This window comes from Rhea pennata, chromosome 1 (genome assembly GCF_028389875.1).
Source record: "Rhea pennata isolate bPtePen1 chromosome 1, bPtePen1.pri, whole genome shotgun sequence".
In the NCBI taxonomy this organism is placed as follows: Eukaryota; Metazoa; Chordata; class Aves; order Rheiformes; family Rheidae; genus Rhea; species Rhea pennata.
The window spans coordinates 101,681,228-101,702,249 of NC_084663.1; the positions used below are offsets into that span (position 1 = coordinate 101,681,228).

The 21,022-nt window shown below is 38.2% G+C and overlaps 1 protein-coding gene across 4 annotated transcripts in view; it reads left to right on the forward strand.

Annotated features, from left to right (window-relative positions):
* The window catches only part of EPHA6 (EPH receptor A6), a 519,018-nt gene that overhangs the window by 334,111 nt on the left and 163,885 nt on the right, over positions 1-21,022 (forward strand). For all 4 annotated transcript variants that reach the window (XM_062597081.1, XM_062597066.1, XM_062597058.1 and 1 more), the window contains one exon: positions 8,834-8,958. In XM_062597081.1, coding sequence (XP_062453065.1) covers positions 8,834-8,958 — 125 coding nt within the window. The remainder of the gene's footprint in view (positions 1-8,833; positions 8,959-21,022) is intronic.

Sequence of the window (21,022 nt, forward strand, 5' to 3'; positions counted from 1 at the left end):
CTTCCAAGATCAATTTATCAGCAGGAAGTTCTGCAGAGCAATTTGGTTCCAGTTGACCCTGGAGTGGTTGTTGCTAAACGAGATTTTCTTACAGCTCTGTTTCCATAATGACACCTTACTGCAATAAATGATGCCTTCTTAACCGCAAGTTCTATTTCCAATAAATTTTTACTGATTCTCAGATTACATTAGGAGGTTGCAAACAAGATTCTTTGGGCAAATGTGTCACCACAGGTTGTCCCCACATCATACGGCACCTAGCAGTGCTGTCATGATATTTATAATTCATGTAACACCTTGGCTGGAACACATCTTTTTCACGCTGATTAACAGCATTACAGCAGCAATCTGAATCTGCTGATAAACCAGGTTCCCCCACACCCTTCCCTTATCACTTTCCAAAAAGGGAAACCTCATATGCCATCCTGCCTTTATTTTTAAGAGAAATCCTGTGTCTGTCAGGACTGAGACCAATTTATAATGGTGTGTGTCACTGGCCAGAACTCAGTGGCCTGCCACACTGAGTCAGGATGCACAGTGAAGAATATAGCACATAACATTTGGGTCTGTGGAAGCAACAGATCTGCTGATTAGCATTCTTTAGCATTCTTGTATTTTTGCAATAGATATCACAACAAGGTTTATAACTTTATAACCGTTATAACAGGGGGTAGGACAAGAAATGGTTTGACTGAAGGGTCTTGCAAGCTTCTCTGTGCCATCAGATAGTCTCACAACTGATCCACAACAAAATGCACCCAAGGGGATGTTCCCCAGGTATCGTGCTCTTGACATGCGATTCAGCCACATACGCTGCTGCCTGCTGAGAGCTGGTGTGCCAGTGCCACACAACCGCGGCATTGTCTTCTGCTGAGTGAGGACAGAGAAGCTCTTGTGTTAGGGGAGCAGCTCCCTCAGGAGTCCCGATGACCTGGTGGCTCTTTAAGGCACCTTTCTGTCTCTCTGCTGTTCCAGCAGCAAAAGGCCAAGAATCAGGTTGTTTTGATGTGAAACCCTTTGGTTTGTTTGTTGTTGAATTTACAGTTGGCCTTGAGGAGGTTTGGGTTTGCATTTCTCACAACCTTCTGCCCCGAACACTGTTATAGCAGAATACATTTGTTAATAATGGTATTAGGTTCACTTGGCTTCCATCCACCATTTCTGAGCAAGCAGAGAAAGTCTGCAAGGAAAAGAATTTAAAATGGAGGCAAAGATCATAATTATAGCTTGCTGGAGGCCTATTTTTCAGTAAATGAAGTGCTTCAAAAGAAGCATACTGTAATGCTGTCTCTTGAATGCAAACCTTTAGGGAGCTAGTGTAAGAAAATAAAGCAAAAACATTATTTTTCAGCCCAGACTCATTAATTTGCTAGCTCTGATGCCTTGTCAGGAAAAATCCATGCTCAACTTTGAACTCCAAGATTAGTGCCAGTAATAGTATACCCTCCAAGCATTATAACTGTGAATTTTCACTGAAGTGATCAGGAAAATAAGAGACTGTTATGTAAAGAATCAAGTATCATATCTAGTCACTGTACTAATTGGAAGCAACCTTGTATGATAAGAAAAATAAGTCTTACTGAATTCACTGGAAACCCACAGATGTTTCAGCCATGCAGGCATCTTTAAAATACAGAGAAATTGGTTATGCAGTGCATTTTAATAGAAGTTTGTATTATGTTTATATTTCTGGGTTTTTTTTCTATTGAAACTTCTGCTGAGGTTATAAATTTTTGGTCTGTTGTATAACCCCACAAAGTTCTAATAGGTAAGTGCTTTCATCCTGGAAATAATGGAAGGTACTGACATTCACATTGTAGGTTAGGATAGCTCAGTCACAAAGATTAAACGAGATGGCTAGAGCCTGACCAGAGGAGAATATAAACCTAGCACTCATGAATCCGTATCACATTCCCCACTCATAAAATAGGCTTTCTTCCCTTCTCCTATAAAGACACAAGCAGGAAGATTAACAAGCAAACACAAAATAAAAGATAATTGCATGCACCTCTGCTGGAGGACTAATAATCCTGTTGCAAGAAGAATGACAACCATAGCTGATAGGCTGCACAGCGGCATCCTCGTCGCTTGGCTGGGATTACATGTCACACGTGGCATTAGCAATGAAGGTGGAAGGATTCTGGCCTCTTAGCTCCTCTGGTAACTCCTTCCTTGGCAAATAGCTCAAACGCTAATAATACTGAAGACATCACTGTTGATTGGGAAATGTTGTTTCATTACTTCTAGTTCTGTCACTGGAGTAAAATGTCTCACCTAAGAAACCATCTTTTTATTGCTTACTGCCTTTCTCCGAGACTTTCCAGGATCAGAAGTAAAATCGATAAAAACTGAAATAACAATTTTTCGCAGGGTGGGATCATGAATAAAAGTCCAAATTCCATTTATGGCTATGTGTAATATAACATCATACTTAGTGTCACATAGTACAGGAATTCTAATATAGTTACAGAATTTAGGCTGCAGAAATATAACAGCATTTCCTGGTATGAGAAAGGGGGCATATGTTCTTTTTATCATTCAGAAAAGTATTCAGAAATGGGGCTTAAGGACATTATAATGACTAGTATAAATACTGTGTGTAAATACTATACTATTGTGGTTATGTTGTTTTTAAATATCCAAATTTGACAGCTTTTTTAAAGAATAGCCATTTATAAACAGAAACACTAATCTAGACCATGTAGTGCTTTTGAGTCTAGTAGTGTGGGTAGTTTACAAACAGACTTTCTAGTATTATAGCTAAGCAAAAGAAAAAAAAACATTCCAAAGTAGAATCACTTGTTTCATATTTTGTTTCTTTATTTTCCTAGTATTTCTGTTGAATAGGTTTGTGGTGATTAGATAGCCACTTCTGTCATACTTTCTAGCAGAGTTTCTTGTGTAAATAGATTCATGTCATAAACCTTTAATATATTGTAAGCTTGAAAAAGTCTTTTTCTCTTAATGAACAGTAAAACTGTCTTCTCTTGCTGGCACGGACATAAAGCCAAAGTCAACTTAAGTTAGCCCTTGTAACACTGATATTCCTTCCACCCTCGGTGGCTTTCCCGTAATGAACACGGTTGGTCCCCAACAAGGGGAAAGCAGGCGTCTTCGGGCCGTGGGAGCAGGCGTCCTCCCCGGCTGTGTGGCCGGAGAGCTCAGGGCGCAGAGAGGCCTGGGAGCTCCTGGGAGGCCTCCTTCATCAGTGGTGCTCCTTCGACTGTGCGTGCAAGTGGTTGAAGTGGGAGAGGAAGAAGTAGTGGGGAGGCCAGGTTCCCTCTTTTTGGGGGGAGACAGGAAGCACGTAGTAAAGCTCTGTATCTCAGTGAGTATAGTCTCTCCTCCGCCTAGAAGGCAGCAGAAGAAAGAATAGTCTGTAGTTAGGCACTTCACGCTGCTACTGGTAACGGTACCAGTGTAGAAGCCCGTAACTAAATGAAGCCACATTTCTCCCAGGAGCAGTGTTCTGCACATGGAGACCCTCAGCTGTCCTGTACGGATGCCATCCAAAGGAGACGAGAGGTGTCCTGCCCAGACCGTTCAGTCCTCCTCCCACCAACCCCACAAATTTGTATCTGCTGGCACTTACTGGCCCTTCCCAGAACAGACACAGTGCAGGGAGATGGAGGCAGGGGGATAGCAATGAGGCAGCTAATCTTGTTCACTGGGTTGTGGATTTTTTAACAAGTGATTACTCAGTCCTGGTAGGGCCACTAAAATGCCAATGTCATGAGAGATAAAACTTGATCGAAGAGACAACAAGATTTGAAAAGAGATAGCGTAGGGTTATAGTGATCCAAGCATAGATGAACATCCAGGGAGCTTTTATCATCAGCTACTGTTTTGTCCAAAGACTCTTTGTGGTGAATATGTAACATATCAGGATTTCAACTCCAGAAACCAGGGCAAAAATGTTGTGAAATTCTTTGTCTACTTTAAAAAATATGAAACAAGAAATTGGAAAATTGGAAATGGACTAAAGGAAAAAAACACTGGAGATCCTGCAGATAGTTTATGTTGTAATCAGAGGGTTACGAGTAAGTTTGTAACCTTTAGTTTGCCAATAACTTGTAACCAAATTTGCCAATGATACCAAGCTGGGAGGAGTAGCTGATACACCCAAGGGCTGTGCTGCCATTCAGAGAGACCTGGACAGGCTGGAGAGCTGGGCAGAGAGGAACCTTGTGAAGTTCAACAAGGGCAAGTGCAGGGTCCTGCACCTGGGAAGAAATAACCCGAGGCACCAGTACAGGCTGGGGGCTGACCTGCTGGAGAGCAGCTCTGCCAAGAAGGACCTGGGAGTGCTGGTGGATGTCAAGTTGACTGTGAGCCAGCAATGTGCCATTGTAGCCAGTAAGGCCAATGGTACCCTGGAGGGGCATTAGGAAGAGTGTTGCCAGCAGGTCGAGGGAGGTGATCCTGCCCCTCTCCTCAGCCCTGGGGAGGCCTCATCTCGAGTACTGCGTCCAGTTCTGGGCTCCCCAGTACAAGAGAGACATGGAGGTGCTGGAGAGAGTCCAACGTAGGGCTATGAAGATGACTAGTGGACCATCTTGTTTTTGAGGAACGGCTGCGAGAGCTGGGCCTGTTTAGCCTAGAGAAGGGATGACTGAGGGGGGATCTTGTCAATGTCTACAAATACCTTAATGGGGGATGTCAAGAAGATGGGGCCAAACTCTTTCCAGTGGTGCCCAGTGACAGGCCAAGAGGCAACAGGCACAAATTGAAGCACAGGAAGTTCCACCTGAATGTGAGGAGAAACTTCTTCACTGTGAGAGTGACGGAACACTGGAACAGGTTGCCCAGAGAGGTTGTGGAGTCTCTTTCTCTGGAGATACTCAAAATCTGCCTCGATGCGATCCTGTGCAATGTGCTGTAGGTGACCCTGCTTGAGCAGGGGGCTTGGACAAGGTGATCTTCAGAGGTCCCTTCCAACTTCAACCATTCTGTGGCACTGGAATTTACCCATTGTTTAAAAAATGTGTATTTTCTGCCTTCTATGTAGCATTTGAGGAAAGGAGTTTTAAAAAGAGAGAAAACAGATTTTGAGTAAAATGAGCTCACTCTGAATTAAAGAGTGAACATTTACTAGCCAGTACAAATTTAAAAAGACAGAAAAATGTGTCAGACTAAGTTAAATGAGGAGCTCACAGCACTATAGATGACTCCTCATTGTTCCAGAAATTTATAATGGAGTAGAGGAAAACAGAGAGCAGGTGGTGCCAAGGAATCCTCAGTTCGACATAGAGATCAGCACTGAACTCAAGAGCCAAAAGTCATCCTTCAACCTAGTATGAATGGCAAGAAAATACTGCCACTCAAGTGAGTGCTTCTTAGTATTTTTTTTTTTTAATGGTTTCACTGGACAACTAAGTTAAAGCTCTCCTGCGCGTGCTAGATTTGATATGACTAAGAGAACTTCCCTTTGACAAATAGGATTTACCTATCTTAAAATTTCCCAGTTATAAAGAACGTCAGCAGTAATTGAAAGGATCTTAGGGTCTAAATAGCTTCTGCTCTAGTGAGCAACTCTTAGCAGAAGCTAAAGTTTCTTTGTAGAAAGTATTGCTTTTAGATGCATTTCACAAGAACTAGAGAAATAGAAACTGAGCTAGCTACAGCTTTTAATTATTTGGTTTCATTTGTCCATTTCTTCATAAAATACATTTCTGATGGGCATCCTTTGCTTGTTTTAAGTTGTCATTTTCTCAAAGACATGGAGAGAGAACCTTTGTATGACAAATGACAGGGTTATCCTCCTGAACATGCAAGAAATGGGTAATGTGGCACCTTTTTTTCCCCCTAAATACATTTTCTCAGGTAATCACATTATTTTTTGCCCAATACTCTAATGCAAGCACAAAATACACTTCTGATATTGACAGTCTTATATGCACACCTTCACGTACATTTTGATTTAGAGGGTGCAGTGCTGGCACTATGGTATAGATGTGACATGAGCCTTGCTGTATGGGATTTTGAGTTTCAAGTGCAAGTCAAGACAGTTGGTTCACAAGAAGGCTGAAGTAATTTTCTTTCAATATTTTGCTACTGAGTTGTCTCAGAGGGAGAAGGCATAGACTGCTACTGATATTGAACATTTGAGGTGATCATCTGTTGAGCCAAGACTGTGTTTTGACATGCACTTGCTCAAATGGAAGAGATCTTGCATTGAGCTCAGGCTGAGAACAAACATAAATGTATAAATTGCTGTATAAATTTGGAAGTCAGAACCCACAGAAAAACCTACCACCTGTTGAATATTGGAAAAGGTTATTAAGGTTAAGTCACAATTTGAGAGGCACCTGAAGAAGTGTAATAGCAGTAATGTATATTTAAAAAGCCTGTGAAGGCTTGGAATATAAACGTATCCACAGTTCGACCTGGTACTTTCTGTAATCAAACTCGATCATTTCACAAGGATTTGCTTAACTGACTACTGAACCCACAAACGCACAGGGATGAAATGGTGCAGTGCCGGAGGCTGGTCAGGGTGATGCCCTTCGCACCTGAGCAGGCAGCGTAGCGGGCAGCGCCGAAAGGGTGCTACTGACCCTGCCTGGAAGTCACGTCGCCATGCCAGGGAATGAGGCAAAAGAGCAAGTAACAAGGCACGTGTATGAGCCACAGCCCTCAAAGGCCCTTTAGTATTTATCAGTTATGAATCAGTGTTAGCTAGGTTATATTTTCCTTTCAACAGTCCTTTATTCCCTACTCTGAGGAGCTGATTTTACCCCAGAGTCGTTTTACTAGAGTTCAGGTTCACCTTCAGTTTTCCAGTGTAAAAACTTCATTTTAACTTGAGGGAGTATTTGTACATACCTAGAAGTAGCATTTTGGCTCAGAACATGTCAATTTATATTTATTTTTATATTGCGAATTATGTTATTTAAAGGACTTCCTGAACAACAGGTTAATCCTTCATTCAGCATGACAGGGATTCTTTTTTTCTTCCAGTCTCACACATCAGAGCTATGGTTAAAATGGTATAAGTACAGGTATAAGACAGTTTCCTCTTAAGCTGTATTTTGTCCATTTTATGCCATTTTTGGTAGGTTTTGCGACACTGTTCAATGTTACATTTTAAGTTGTTGGCTTTTTTTACATCTGAGACCACTGGTCTTTTATACCTCAGAAGAATTACCTACTGGGAAGAGGTAACAGTGTATAGAAGTTTATATTTTCTCTCTCAGGTAGATACAGTGTCACAGAGGAAGAGATTGTTTATGTGCATGTGTATGTGTCGAACTTCCTTTCTTTAAATGAAAGGAAATCTGTTCTGTTTTCTTTAGCAGTTTGTATTCTGGAGTTTATTTATTGTTTTCATTTCCTAAACTTCCTGAAATATTTACAGGAAGGGAAACAAAGCCTTGAAGTTTTGTAACTAGAAACAGATTTTTATTTCATTTTCCTTGGGAGACTCTTTCATTCAAGAGATAAAAAAGGAAGTGATAAAAATGTGTTATTTTTAGGAGAGACAGCTCCTTAGGAGCTTAGAAGAGGTTAAGTTGGATTCATAGTTGAGAGAGGAATAGGAGAAGGTGTGGAATAAACTGATGAATGTTATTGAAAAGACAAATAGGGAAAGCTATGAACAACTTGAGAAATTTTTTTTAATGAGACTTACTTAGTCACAGGAAGTTGAGAACCTGTAATGTGCTGTATGATGCTCGGTTTATTCAGCTTATTTGGTTGTCTTTGAGGCTGTCTGAAAAATGTGAGTGGTTGTAGTATTTAGGAAAGCTGCAGAGCAATGCTGTGTAAACAGTGTTAGCATCTAGAGAATATTAGACCTCCTTCCACATGCTTGACCAGATTAACGAAATAAGCAAAGGTCATGTTCTGGAATAGAAGTTTTGCACCAACAGAAATTATTACATAGACAGCACGGCATTAAAAAAAAAAAAAAAAAAAAAAAAAAAAAAGAGCAGAAAATCTGTTTCTTAGAATCAGTTAGCCCCCCAGTGAGACAGTCTGGCTCCTGGGTGCACACATCTGTGTTGGGCCCCTTCTGAGTGTTGCCAGCAGTGGTTGCTCCTCCTGATACTGCTGCAGACTGGCAGCATCACCAGCTGCAAGCAGGTTTCAGGCATATTTGTGCTCATAGGTTGCCCTCATCACCCGCTCCCTGCTGCTGGCCTCTTTTAACAAGTTCACAGCACTGACCTGCTAAAATGTACTTGCTACTGCCAGCTCAGTTAGCTGAAACAGAATTTGTTGCATTTGTTTTAAGTTACATTGCTTTATTTTATTCCAGGGAGTAAACTGAATGTACATTGTACCCAGCTCTATTAGAAAATGGTGCATTCAAATGCAGATTATCCTGAATTTAGAAATTACTGTCTCTTAAACATGGTTTCGCTTGGGGCGTGGTATCCTCAGATGCGGCAGCATGACGTGGTTGCATACAGCAAGTTTAGGGGCTGCTGCAAGTGCAGGCCCATGGGATGAAAGGGGGCCGCTGCTCAAATCCCTTAAGCACCAGGTGCCTGCACCCAGGCTCCCTGCCACACTGACGCGAGTTTAAAACTGAAGAAACGCACAGCCTTCAGTTAACGGCTGTCTTGCACAGGCACTTCTTTCGGGGAGAGACAGTGCCATGTTTGTACCATCATTTTTCAAAGGTGGTCTGCACTTTCACGAGGAGTTGCTGGTATGTACTTGAGGCATTAATTCCAGGTTATATGGTTTCCCTGAGAATTGCCATCTGTCATGCTTTTCTGCCTGTAGGTCACTCAAAGGTAGCTTGCTTTGCTATGGTGAAGTAGTAGGTTGAAAGGATAAAGAGTGTTCTTCGTCTTTAACCCTTAGTTATCCTTTTCCCTTTCAGCACCCTCCTTGATAGGTATGGTAAGGAAGGACTGGGCTTCCCAAAACAGCATTGCCCTCTCCTGGCAAGAGCCGGACTTTCCCCATGGAGCCATTCTGGACTACGAGATCAAGTACTATGAGAAAGTAGGTCTTGCTTACAGCATCACCCAAACTCAGATCCTAAAGAGCAGTATGTTATATATTTTTAATATTAAAAAAATATATATTTTCAGTTTTTGACTTGATCCCACATACAATGTTGTATAAGTAGATGTTTTACTCTGCACTGATATTTTTGTTGTCATACTTCTGGCTTGTTAATGACTGTCCTGTTTCATATCAGAGTCAAATAGACTAGCAGGCAGGCACAGGTATACTTGTCTCATAGTAGCAACATTTGTGAACATGGATAAATGGATTATATGCTTCACCATATTTTGGTTTATGGACTGTGAAAGGTTTACATTGGAGTGACACTGAAACAGTACAATTAAAGTGAATGTCAATGTGATTAAGTTTTGTGGCACAATTTAGCAATAATCTGTGACTAAATGATGGAGCACAAGCCTTGCTTAGAGGGTTACAGAAGGTTGCAAGAGATAGGAGCTGCAAGGCATATGCACACCAAAATTCATGGCTTAGCTATTTCACATAAAAGTGGGCAACAGCATGCATTACAAGTACATACAGCATCTCTTATGAATGCCTAACTTGAAATCTGCTTCTCCCCAAGTATAAGACATGTTTGGTCGTTCCTGGTTGGCTACTGGGCCGTGCACCAGTATAGAACTTAGTGGTAATCAGTGCCTTCATTGCAGGAGTTGTAGGCAGGAATTTTCTGCTGTCTGTTCTTTAGATAGTAATCTGCTAAATCAGTTCTTGCTATTTCTCTGTCCACATCTAAAAGTCACAATGGGACTAATGGGAGTGCGAGAAGAGCACAAAGAAGAGAAATATAAGCCAAGTCATGAAAGAAAGATTTAGGGATTTTAGGTTCTGTAGATATCTGAGATTTTTATTCTTTGACTGCACTTCCCTATTAAGATTATGTAGCTTTAATGATGGAGAAAAAGGACAAGCTGGGAAAAAATCCAAACAAATTAAATTGCACAGCTAGAGGGAGAAGGCAGATTGCTAAGAATTTGGTATAATAATAATATTTGGTAGCCAAAGCAAGGAAACCTTATTCTCCTGTACTAATGGAAGTCATTCAGATTTTGATCAATTACCATTGTAAGCCATGTTATGACTTGAGCTGCCTTTGTTTTGTTTATTAATAGTAAAATAATAATCAGATGAATTAAAAAGAGAAATAGTGAGATTCCTTCAGTTGGATGGGAAAGATGCAAAGATCGACCTACCAAAACATTCATAAGGGTGTTAAATTATAAAGCTTAAATTTCTAAAAATCTTTTATCAATGGATCATTTGCCAAGGTCAACACTGAGTGACTTGGCAAACAGCTCTCCTTAGAGGTCTATGTATTGCTAAGTGACTGTTGTGCATTGTGCAGCAGGACTAGATACACAGACCTCGTGGCCTGCTGGATATATACAATTCACACTATCTGTTTCTCCCTGAAAAGAACTGTTTTCTATTTCCACCTTTTAGAATGCATAAACGTTATCTTTTAACTACAATCTTTTCTTCTCTGTTAGATATGGGGAGATAAATGCGCTGCTGGTGTACTCTAGTACTGTTCCACAGGGGTTATTTTCTCCCTAAGCCACCAACTGAAGTGAATGCATAGTTCCTGAATACACCTTTTGTTAGAAGAGGGACGCTCTCTGGCAGTGCTATGTAATAGGCAGAATGAGGGACAAACAATAGGAAGATCACTTATTTGAGCAAAGGATTAGGTATGTGACAGGTTTTTATGAAGCCCAAAACACTCTTGGAGACCAGATCCTAGAGCAGAGAGGCAGATCGTTGGGCACTGCAAAACACTCTGCTGTTCTGCAGTATTAAAATAAAAAGTACGATTGCATGTCACTTCTATATTTATATAGTCCCGAAGAACTGTTCTTTACAAATATATCATTGGGTAGGTATAGTGGCCAAATGCAAATGGGATTTCCTTATTGAAAAAAGGAGGGACAGTCCTTACCTCAAAGCCAGAAAATATTAACAGGAGCTTCAGTATATTCATTCTTCTTCACCCTGAAACTCTGCATATTAGGTAGCACAGTTTGTGTAATGTTGAGGGGCAATACAGCAAGTGAAACTGTAATCTTTCAGGCTTCCCAGAGACCTTCAAAGAGGGAAACATCATCATTCATATTCTCAGCACCCATGACAATAGTGTTGGTTTTACAACTTACAAGAAATGTGATAAACATGAAATAGTATTACACTAGATTTAGTATGAATTTACTGCAAAGACATCTCTCTACTGGAGAGGACCCCAGTAGAAGGAAAGACATCCCTCTAACTCAAGAGCATGTAAGTACAAAAGGTTCAGAAATTTTCTTAAGATCTTAAGGAGGCAATAAAAACACAGAAACCAGTGTCCATTTGCCTTAGATACTGTTATACACACAATTAATCACTAAAATACAACAAACTTTGCAGTGCTTGCTTAACCTATCCCTATCAGATGTTCCTTTTTGCCTGTCATTTGTGCTAAAAAGAAAAGAGGTTTTATAGTACAGGAAAGTGAATGTCTCCATCAAATATAAATACTTGATATCCAAGTTTCAAGAGATTGCATCAGTTTTTCTACCTTTATGAAGCCCCGAAGAACTATGCAGGATTGTAAAATTTTATAAATATGAACTTGTGCTTCTTTTAAGTTTCCTTGGTGACATTTGCAAAATTATCAAGAAGGCATTTGGGACTCCAGGAGAGCACTGCATTCCTTTAATTATAACCAGCAGGAATTCTAAAGCTCCTAAATGGAATTTATTTCTTGTCATGTGCCCCCAAGATTTTCTGAAAGATACATAAGCTTACAGAAATCAAGTAGCCATCTAATAAAATGCTGTGAATATGTCAACAAATGGGACTATTTCCAACAATTTTACAAGTAGGACAAGTTAGTGATGGTGCACACAGAACATATGGGCATATCCTTCCATGCATATCTAGAACAAGCAGCCAAGAGGAAGGGAAGACTGTTGTGGATACACATTAAACTTTTATTTGTACTCTTGTGCAATAGGAGCTGTCCACAGAAAACTACTGAAGGATCAGGCCCATAATCTCGGTGTGAAAAACAGATTTACTCTTCCGCTTAGAAAGACTGTACTAAATACTAGAGAAAAAGTAGAGAAGGAAAGTTACAGAACATTATCAGTAAAGTCCAAGCATAGAAAACAAATACATTAATGTAAAAATGTAATTAAACAGATCACTAATTTAACTCTGCTTTAAAGCACCTTCTTCCTGACTTTTGTTCCTCCAGTGAATTGCTGCAGAAATATTGAAAATTGTAGCTTCAGTTAACAATTACATTTTTATCAGTCTCTTCAATTACCTTTTTATCAGTCCCTAAAACCAGAAATTTTGAGAAAACATCAAACCTTTGTTCTGAGCCAACTCTATATGTATCTTACACATTTTTACTTTTTTATTTAAAAATACTCTGATATGTATTTGTGTGGTTGACTGACAAGGGGTCAGTCTGTTCTGCAGCTTTTCAGCCAGCTATGCAGTGAACATAAGCCAACCTAAGACATAATCAGTGAACTGACTTGGCCTGTGATGGGAAAAAAAATCCTGGAAATTCAGTCCAAGATGCTATGAGTTTCTGTTACAATAAAGATAGAAAGTTTTCCACTTAAATAGTTATGTGATATAATAGGAGATAGACTATCATGATCCTTAATTAATATTGTAAGTTCAGGCCTGGTAAACTGACATATCTAATTTCTAGTAAATTATGAATCATTCTGGAAACTATATAGTTGGCAACATTTGTCACCTTAGACGAAAGTGAGTCTCTGCAGGGACATACAAAGAATCCATTAAATATTTGACCCTAGAGATCAAAATCTGCTCTGAAAAGAATTTCCAGATAATTTGTCTTTGCAGTCTTTGTAGATACTAAATATTTGCAAATTAGATCTGTTGATACAATATGTCCGCCCTGTTCTACAGTCTGTTATCTGTCCATTCTTTAATATCTTCCACAAACCATGTGGTACTTTCAAAAGAAAGTCTTTCATAGGCTTTTCCTTACAAAATCAAATTCCAGATATCAATATAATCTCTGTTTCCTTGCTAGCAGTATTCAATTTTTCTTTTATACTTTAAAACTATTACTCAGACACTGACTAAAGCTTTTGCTTTTTGAAAGCTTTCAGGGCATCATAATCTATTTAGCCTGCACCAAAGAGGTCACATGTTCTGCGGATGGAGGGGTGGGATAAGAAGGCCCAGTCTCGCCACAGCCTTGCAGTGGAGCTGAGTCCTTCTATAAGAATTCCCTCTCGGGAACAGAAACACAGTACACAGAGGATGTAAACCAAAACTATACTAGCTGCAACTCAGGCTGTACAGTTGAACTCCTTTTCCTTTTCCCCCCTAAACCGTCTAAATTAAATGTAAAAAATTAAAGGCATCTTGCTCCCTGAGAGCGGTATTAAGTATACCAAGCTGTATACTTACCATAAACTGTATTAAGTTCTCCCATAGGGCCCAAATGCTCCATCTGGATTATATTTTCTGTAATGCATAAAATAATACATAACTAGCTGAGTAGAATGAAGTACAGAGAAGAGATTTTGTAGGATGCACCTTAGCAATCTCCTAAAACACTGCAATGGCATCTCCAAATAAAGAATATCTTTTAGAACAAGATACAGGGTGGAGGGGCTGACTGTTTCTTTGCTCCCTTGTCTTCAGGTGCAATTTGCATTAGAGCCAAATCTCTTTGACAAAATACTTCATTTTGTTGGCAGACTCAATTTACAACTCATAGACAGTTTTCACAGAAAAAAAATTTAACCCACCTCTATATGACGGTGAGTGAACAGAAAAGACAGACTGTCAGATACGGTTTTTCCTCCGTGAATTTCCCTCCTGTACTATTTAGAGCTGAATAGTGTAGTTACCCAATTTAATAAATAAAAGAGAGCGACTAGCTCAGCAGTAGAGGCAAGAGGGGAATTTAGTTTCCCAATGAGATTTTTAAAAGAGATGAAGAGGTGATGATGCAGAGAGATACAGGAAAGTACCAGGTTTAAAGAGTTAGAAAGCAATATGGCCTTGTTAATTTTGCAGTCAGTTTCCAGCTGTATTTACTTAACTCATACCACAAATGATGCTCTTTCTCAAATTCTAATATTAAAACAAACACTACTATTTTTTGAATATTCATTGGCATGATTTAAAATGAACCTTCCTGAATGTAAATAGTAAAATTCGTAGGAGAGCTTGAGGTAAATGACTTGGGCATTTGTGAATCTTCAAATATGAAGATTTAAGAGTATCTATAGGTAACAAATACGGAATGAGAGAATTATTACAAAAATAATGGAGAAAATTATAAGCAAGAAGGTAATTCTGTCCTGCAAAATTGTTGCCTATAGTAGCATTCTAAATAATAGTTTAAAGTATATTTATCTGTCCATAAATGTGTGCATTACATTATTTCAAAGCCATAAAAGTATGTATGTGCAACAGATTAAATATTCTGCACTTTGACTGCAAGTAGATGTGGTACTCTGTGCATATACAGATGCATGAATTGTTATTCTTGCCATTTTTTCCACACTTTTTGAGGAAAAGATCATCTCATGTTTGCTGTGATCACATTGAAGACTAGCACAGCAACACTGTGCTCCTGGAAACTGGCCATGCTTTGCACAGTGCCCGAATTTTTCCATTCCAGCTTTTTTCCCCATGTGAATTGGCAGTTTAGAGAGTGCAACTCATCCCTGTTTAGGACAACATACGCTCTTCTGTGGATTTTGCTAAGGAGACCTACAGTATTCTCTTTTGAGATTAATTCATTTCCCCTCAGTCATTAGATACATAATGCTTCTTTTCCCTGCTTTTTTCTCTCTGCCATAAACCTGACCCTCCTTGAGTATCAGTTGGAGTCTAACTTAAATGTGCACTAGCCCTGCACAGTCTGATTAGACAGGATTCAAACGCTTCATCGCCCATTGCCTTTCTGTGAAACCTCACTTGTGGGAGGTTCATTGACCCTGGTCCTCCATAGTACTTAAATAATTTCCTCCATATTACTTAAATAATTAAACCTCTGTAGTGGTTCTTTAATTATACTTACACTTATCTAATTATAATTTTGTGTATTGTTCAACTGAGTCAGAAGGATCACATTTTTTCAGAGGCAACTTCCCTATTTCCCTTAAGTACCAGTTATTACTTTCTCGGTTCAGATTTTGATTTTATGTTAGATTTTTAAATCACAAAGAATAATATATACACCATCTCTGATCTGCATGAGACTGAAGGGAACCTGCAGACTGTGTCGCATTAATCAGGAGCAGGCGTATTTCATTTGCTAGCGTTGTGGCTGGATTGTTAGCACATATTACCTCTTTTTCAAGGCATATCGTTTTATTGTTGCTATACATACCACAGTATGCCTCATTTCAAAGCATACTGTTTTATTGTTGCTATATGTACCACAGTATGCTTTATTTCCTTGCAAGCTTCAGGGCTGAACTATAAAGTCAACATCAGTGACAAGGCTGGGGAACAGGAAAAGGTTACTAATAATATGAATGTGTATATGATCACTTTAGGTGTCTGGCCAGTCAGAAGGCTTTTTTAAATGTGTACTCAGTAGGAAATAGTGAACACTATGCTGTTAGTGTTGAATGACCAATTTTTAGCCTCATGCTGATCTGTCTTTTTAAAATGAACAGTTTGATCCTGTCATATTTTTCAATTACTTGAATTATCTGAGGCATAAGTAACAATCTGCTGCCTGAAGTAAAATGTTTTTGATGTGACTAGAAGCAAGAAATGTAGGGTTTGTGAAAAGCTACTTTTTCATTAAATCTGCAGCACATTCTTGTGGAAACAAGACTGTTGAGTAATTTGGGTGTATAAGAGCTTTTGGATGGTTGTATTAAACAAGCCTTAGAATTTGACTGTAGCTGCAGGCACTGATCAACACCTCTCTGTAAGCCCATAGCGCTCGGTGGAGTTCTTGTGGCTTTCGTGGCCTTTTGGATCTCCTGGGAAATGAACCACGTCTGCTGCATGTTTTTAAAAAATAACCACTACAAATGGGCTTTGGGAAATAATCATTAAAACAAAATCTAGCTTATTTTAGCGTAGTAAGTGATGTTAAACAAGCTTCTCAGTTTTCCTATTCTACTGTTATTAACCTCATTTCCCAGGGGAAGAACTGTAAAAGCCTTAGATTCTAAAAAGAGAAAAAATAGGTTTCAGAACTGTTGAAAATGAGAGTGAATAATTATGAGGCTCTCTGACCAGATATAATTTTTGCCTGCGGGAAAGAACTTAAGGACCTTGCAGCAGCCATTATTAGTGACACTGATATAATTACTATTAGGAGAAAAAGAAATCTGGCCTCTAAATATCAATTACATACAGCAAAGGGTTTATCAAAGAAGGTCTGAGCTAGGCCTTCTCCATTAGGTGCCTGGTTTGGCTACTCTCCTAATAGTTGTCTTCAATTATTTAGAGCTAGCTTCTAAACCTTTTTATTTAATAATAAAGTAGCCTACAGAGCTATTACTATTGTCATTCCTGCTGAACCAAAAGATCTTGCAGACAAATTTAATGCTGTTTAAGCAACCCTAGTAGATTTGATTTAAAAAAACATAGTTTGGTCTCTGCTGATCTTGTGTTCTTGTTCGTAGTTAATGCCATTTTCCCCGAAGAAAATTGTTTGCACAAACTTAATTCCAGTAACTGCTAGAAGAGCTGCACAAATGTAGGAGAAATGCATTAATACTTTGAATAAATAGTTTTCAGACTTCTGCAAAGATACAGGCATAGGAGCTATGCAAACTGCTTACAAGTCAACATATATGGCATCACATAGTTCCATACCTCTAAGAAAGGTAAATCCACTAATAGTACAGGTTGATTCCTAATAAAAGAAATTATTAAACTTTCTTCTAGGTATACAGTAGTTGCAGTTCAGAAAAAAATAGTTTAAAAAATAATTTACTAACACAGCAAGAATAATAAAATTAACCACAGGAATCAGCTGTTAATCTTAAGAGTGTGGTTAGGTAGACTCAAAAATCAGAAGAACCTCATATTTTATAGCAAAATAGCATTCAGCTCACTCCAGGGGACAAAATTAATATGATTTTTGATGAACTTACAGTAAAAGTGATGTTATCTCTTGAGGTTTGGTGTATTGAGTGCACAGGAGGGAGTGGTAATAGCTTTTACATGTTTAATCTTAAATTAGCAAAATCAAGAATGCACTCTCACCTTAGAACGTTATTGTTATTGACAAGTTCCAGTGCATTCACCTTTGAGTGTAGGTGCAGTAGATTTTAATAGTGTCTGAAGTTAATGAGAATTACAGCTCCCTCAGGTACCTAAATGCATATTCAAGATTCAAATCTGGGGTTTGAAATTTTGACATGGATTTACGAAAAGAATGGTATATGAGATTCATAAGTTACTATCAATTATAATCAGTGTGGCTGCCAAAAGATGGCCATCTACGAGTTAAATATAGTGTCCAGACATCTATTGCTCTAAAACCTGTTAGGGTGTTTCCTTTAGACTTTCAAGAAATAAGAACTATCCTAAAATTTGAGGAAAATCTTAATCCATGACCCTAAACTATTTTAAAAACTGCAAGCCTGGGCAGTCTTTGTTTTCATAACACAAAATTTACTGTTCATTAAATTACTGTTTCCCCAGCCTTTAAGATAGCTTCACAGATTAAATCAAGAAGACAGGTACTTTGAGACATGAGTAAAGTTATATCTTTGTCTAAATGAAGAAATGTTCCAGTGTGAGTTCCAGTATCTTTTCACTGTGCACTTTCTTCCTTCAGTCCCTGTTGCATTCAGGAGATTTTCTTGGGGAAATGCTGGTCAAAAGACATGTAGTTTTGTTAGTTTTGCACCTTAATAAAATCATGAATGTCTATGTTGTTGATTTGAAGAAAGGTATTGTAAAAAAAATCTCCCTTTTTGCTTTTTTTTAATGCTTTAGTATTAAATGTTTCAAAGTGCCCTTTTCCAATGCTCTTGTCAGGAGGGCTGAGTTAACAACCTGTTATTATGTACTCCTTACCGAGCTGTTAAAAGCTTCTGCAGGAATTCACCTGCTGCTCATAAAAACATTTATGTTGCTGTAGGAACTTCACTGGGTTGATGCATCCTATATTTGCAATGACCTTGTACAAATTATCAGGTTTTCTTGTATATATTGTCACAAATACTAGCACATTATGTTATCACAATATTGATTCTTTAGTGATTGAGAAAGCACTTCCTTTATAAAAATGTGTTTTCATCAGCATTTTCATTTACTTGTTAGATTATGTTTTATTCTTTTAAATTTATGTTAAACTAATTGCAAAAAACTTCTGTTGTTTTGCTTTATATTCCTCTAAGATCTCACTGAGATATTTGAAGAAAACATGAAATCAAATAATACGCCATATTTAATGCTGAAGTAACACCAGCATCTGCAGTGTAGTCATGATGCCAGAGATGAATTCAGCCCTTTTAGGTCAACATTGCAAGACAGATGTTTGCTGGCTGCATGCACTGAGGCACAAAAGAATGTGCCTACGTGCTCACAAATACACAAAGCTTATGACTTTTCAATGATTTTTCGATATAATTGAAAAAGTTTGCTTAATGAAATATGCTACACTGAATCTCAGAAGATCAACCCTGATCAGCAGTTACCCTTCTGTCTCTTACTTATTGTTTCCATTACAGTGATTAAATTGAAACTTTGGTAATTTTGTATTTTGTATTTTAGAGTAAAATTCACCCCCTCCAGGTTGATTTTGTTTGGGTGGTGTTGAAATCTGTATTAATATTGTCAACATCATTCTATATTTGTAAGTACTGATTTTCTCTGAAAAGAAAATAATTGTCCCAAAGAAGTATACATGCAATATTTACATATTAAATATTCATGAATCTAGGTATTATCATCTTACATTCATGAATATTTAGATTTATCCTATTGATTTCTATCATTCCTACCAGATTCACAATGGCAATCATCTGAGTCAATTCTATCTATGAAAGCAGGTATTCTGCTTACTTAAATAAGGGGGTAGAGCTAGTAACTCCACTGAAATAGAGTGAATTGGTAGATTTACTTGAATATGAATAATAATCAACAGATCACCCCACAGCTTTGAAAAATATGTTGTGCTTTTTGTTACATTAGAGTATTGACACATCATATTGTAGCAAGTCACCATTATTTTGGAGGTCTTCTGCAAAAGCGAATCATTGTTTTTATATTGAAGTTTCAGTTCAGTTTTAAACTGCTTCCTTACTTTAAAAATGCTTTAGTGTGAAATAAAGGAACTGCACTTTCTAGGTTCAGTGGGGGAATGCAGTGGTTTTGTGTGTACCACATTATTATGATTTTTACTATCCTTCCTCTGGGGACTTGTATTTTCACTTTAGAAATTCCATTATCCACTGACTTACTTTCCATTTTTAACTAGAAGTACTCTGTATTATACAGAGGTATGTCGCATTTGACTGAATAAATCACTGTTATTTATGATTATTCAGTTTCTCATAGCCAAAGAACTAAGTGTATATCCAATGAAATCATTAGGAAATAGATTTAAAACAAAGAAAGTTACTATTTTTTAAAACAGTTTGCAATTAATTATTGCCAAAGGATGTTTTGGAAGCCACAAGCATAAATGAATTCAAAAAATAATTCAGTAAATTCATGGAAGGAAAGTCTTTCATGAGCTGTAAAATATAATGAAGCAAATTTAGCTAATTCAGAAAGTCACTAATCTGCAGATTGCTGGGGTCTAGGAGGGTGCTAAAGGTGAGCAGGGGAAGGGGGAACTTGTGCTTCTTATGCTATATTGCAGGTGTAGAATGGCAAATATAGGACCTGATTCCAAATTTTGAACTATAAATCTCACACACCAAATGAGCAACCTGACAATTAGTCTATTGATTGTATGCGCATAGTTCTCTGGATTTGTTTCACAACAAAAAAAAATCACAAAAGGCTTCAGATCATAAAATTCTGCTGGGTTGCATTTGTTTCCCGTTGAGTTCTGTTTGTCAGCTGTTTTATTATCTCATTATAAGGTACACCTTGGTGTTAGGTATCTCAGAGGAAACTATGTGTTGTTCACAAATGACAGCAACATTTTTGAATGCTGGTTTATTTGATTACTGTCATGTTAGTAAGCTAGTTCATGTTTACTTCTCCTTGCTTCTTCCATGGAAAAGGCAATGCAGGGGGAAAAATAAGAAAAATCTACAGCGTGAATTTGAGAGGCTGACATTTTTATATGCTGAAATTGGAAAAACTCCTGAAGATATTGGTGCAGAGGTTTTCACTGGCAAGTATTCTTAATTAGAAAGCAAATGTTATTAGAGTAGCACATAACTACTGGAAAGTTGGAATTTAGTGTTTGGGTTTTTCTGACAATTCATATTCTTCAGCTCCCTTTATTATATTCTGACTGTACTCTGTTCCACCACCAACTTAAGGTACAGGCCAGTTTTTATTCCTGTCCATTTAATCTCCATGTCAGTATGATCACAGTGTCCTATCTGCTGCCTTCACAGCTGGTTTTCCTGTTTGGCTCTGATGATAACCACACAGCTTTTGCTTTGCCCAGAATGTTAATACTGTTTTAGAGTCACCCTGTTCTCATCTGTCCTCACTTAATTTTCTGTTTTTAGTGGTTCACCTCACATCAACACATTTCTACCTTTCCAGGTGTACAATCCAATTAAAATGAGGTTTGGCTGGGTTTTGACCTTTCCATATTTTCTTTATGATTGGTTATTCATTCTTCCCCTTTTCTTGTTGACAGCTTCACTTTCTGTGTGGAGAAAGTGATGAGCTGACTGACAGGCAATCAAAATATAAAATATTGAAAAGCCAAACAGATAAAGCACACTTTGATATTTCATGTCCGTAAACCATTACATCTCAGATTAATGACAAGGGAGTTTGAGAAGGAAGGGAGAAGATTGCAACCTGAAGTGGCTGATGCCTTAAAATTCTCCTGGTCTCTTCTCTGAAGCAAATACTGGAGTTATCTGCAATTTTTTCT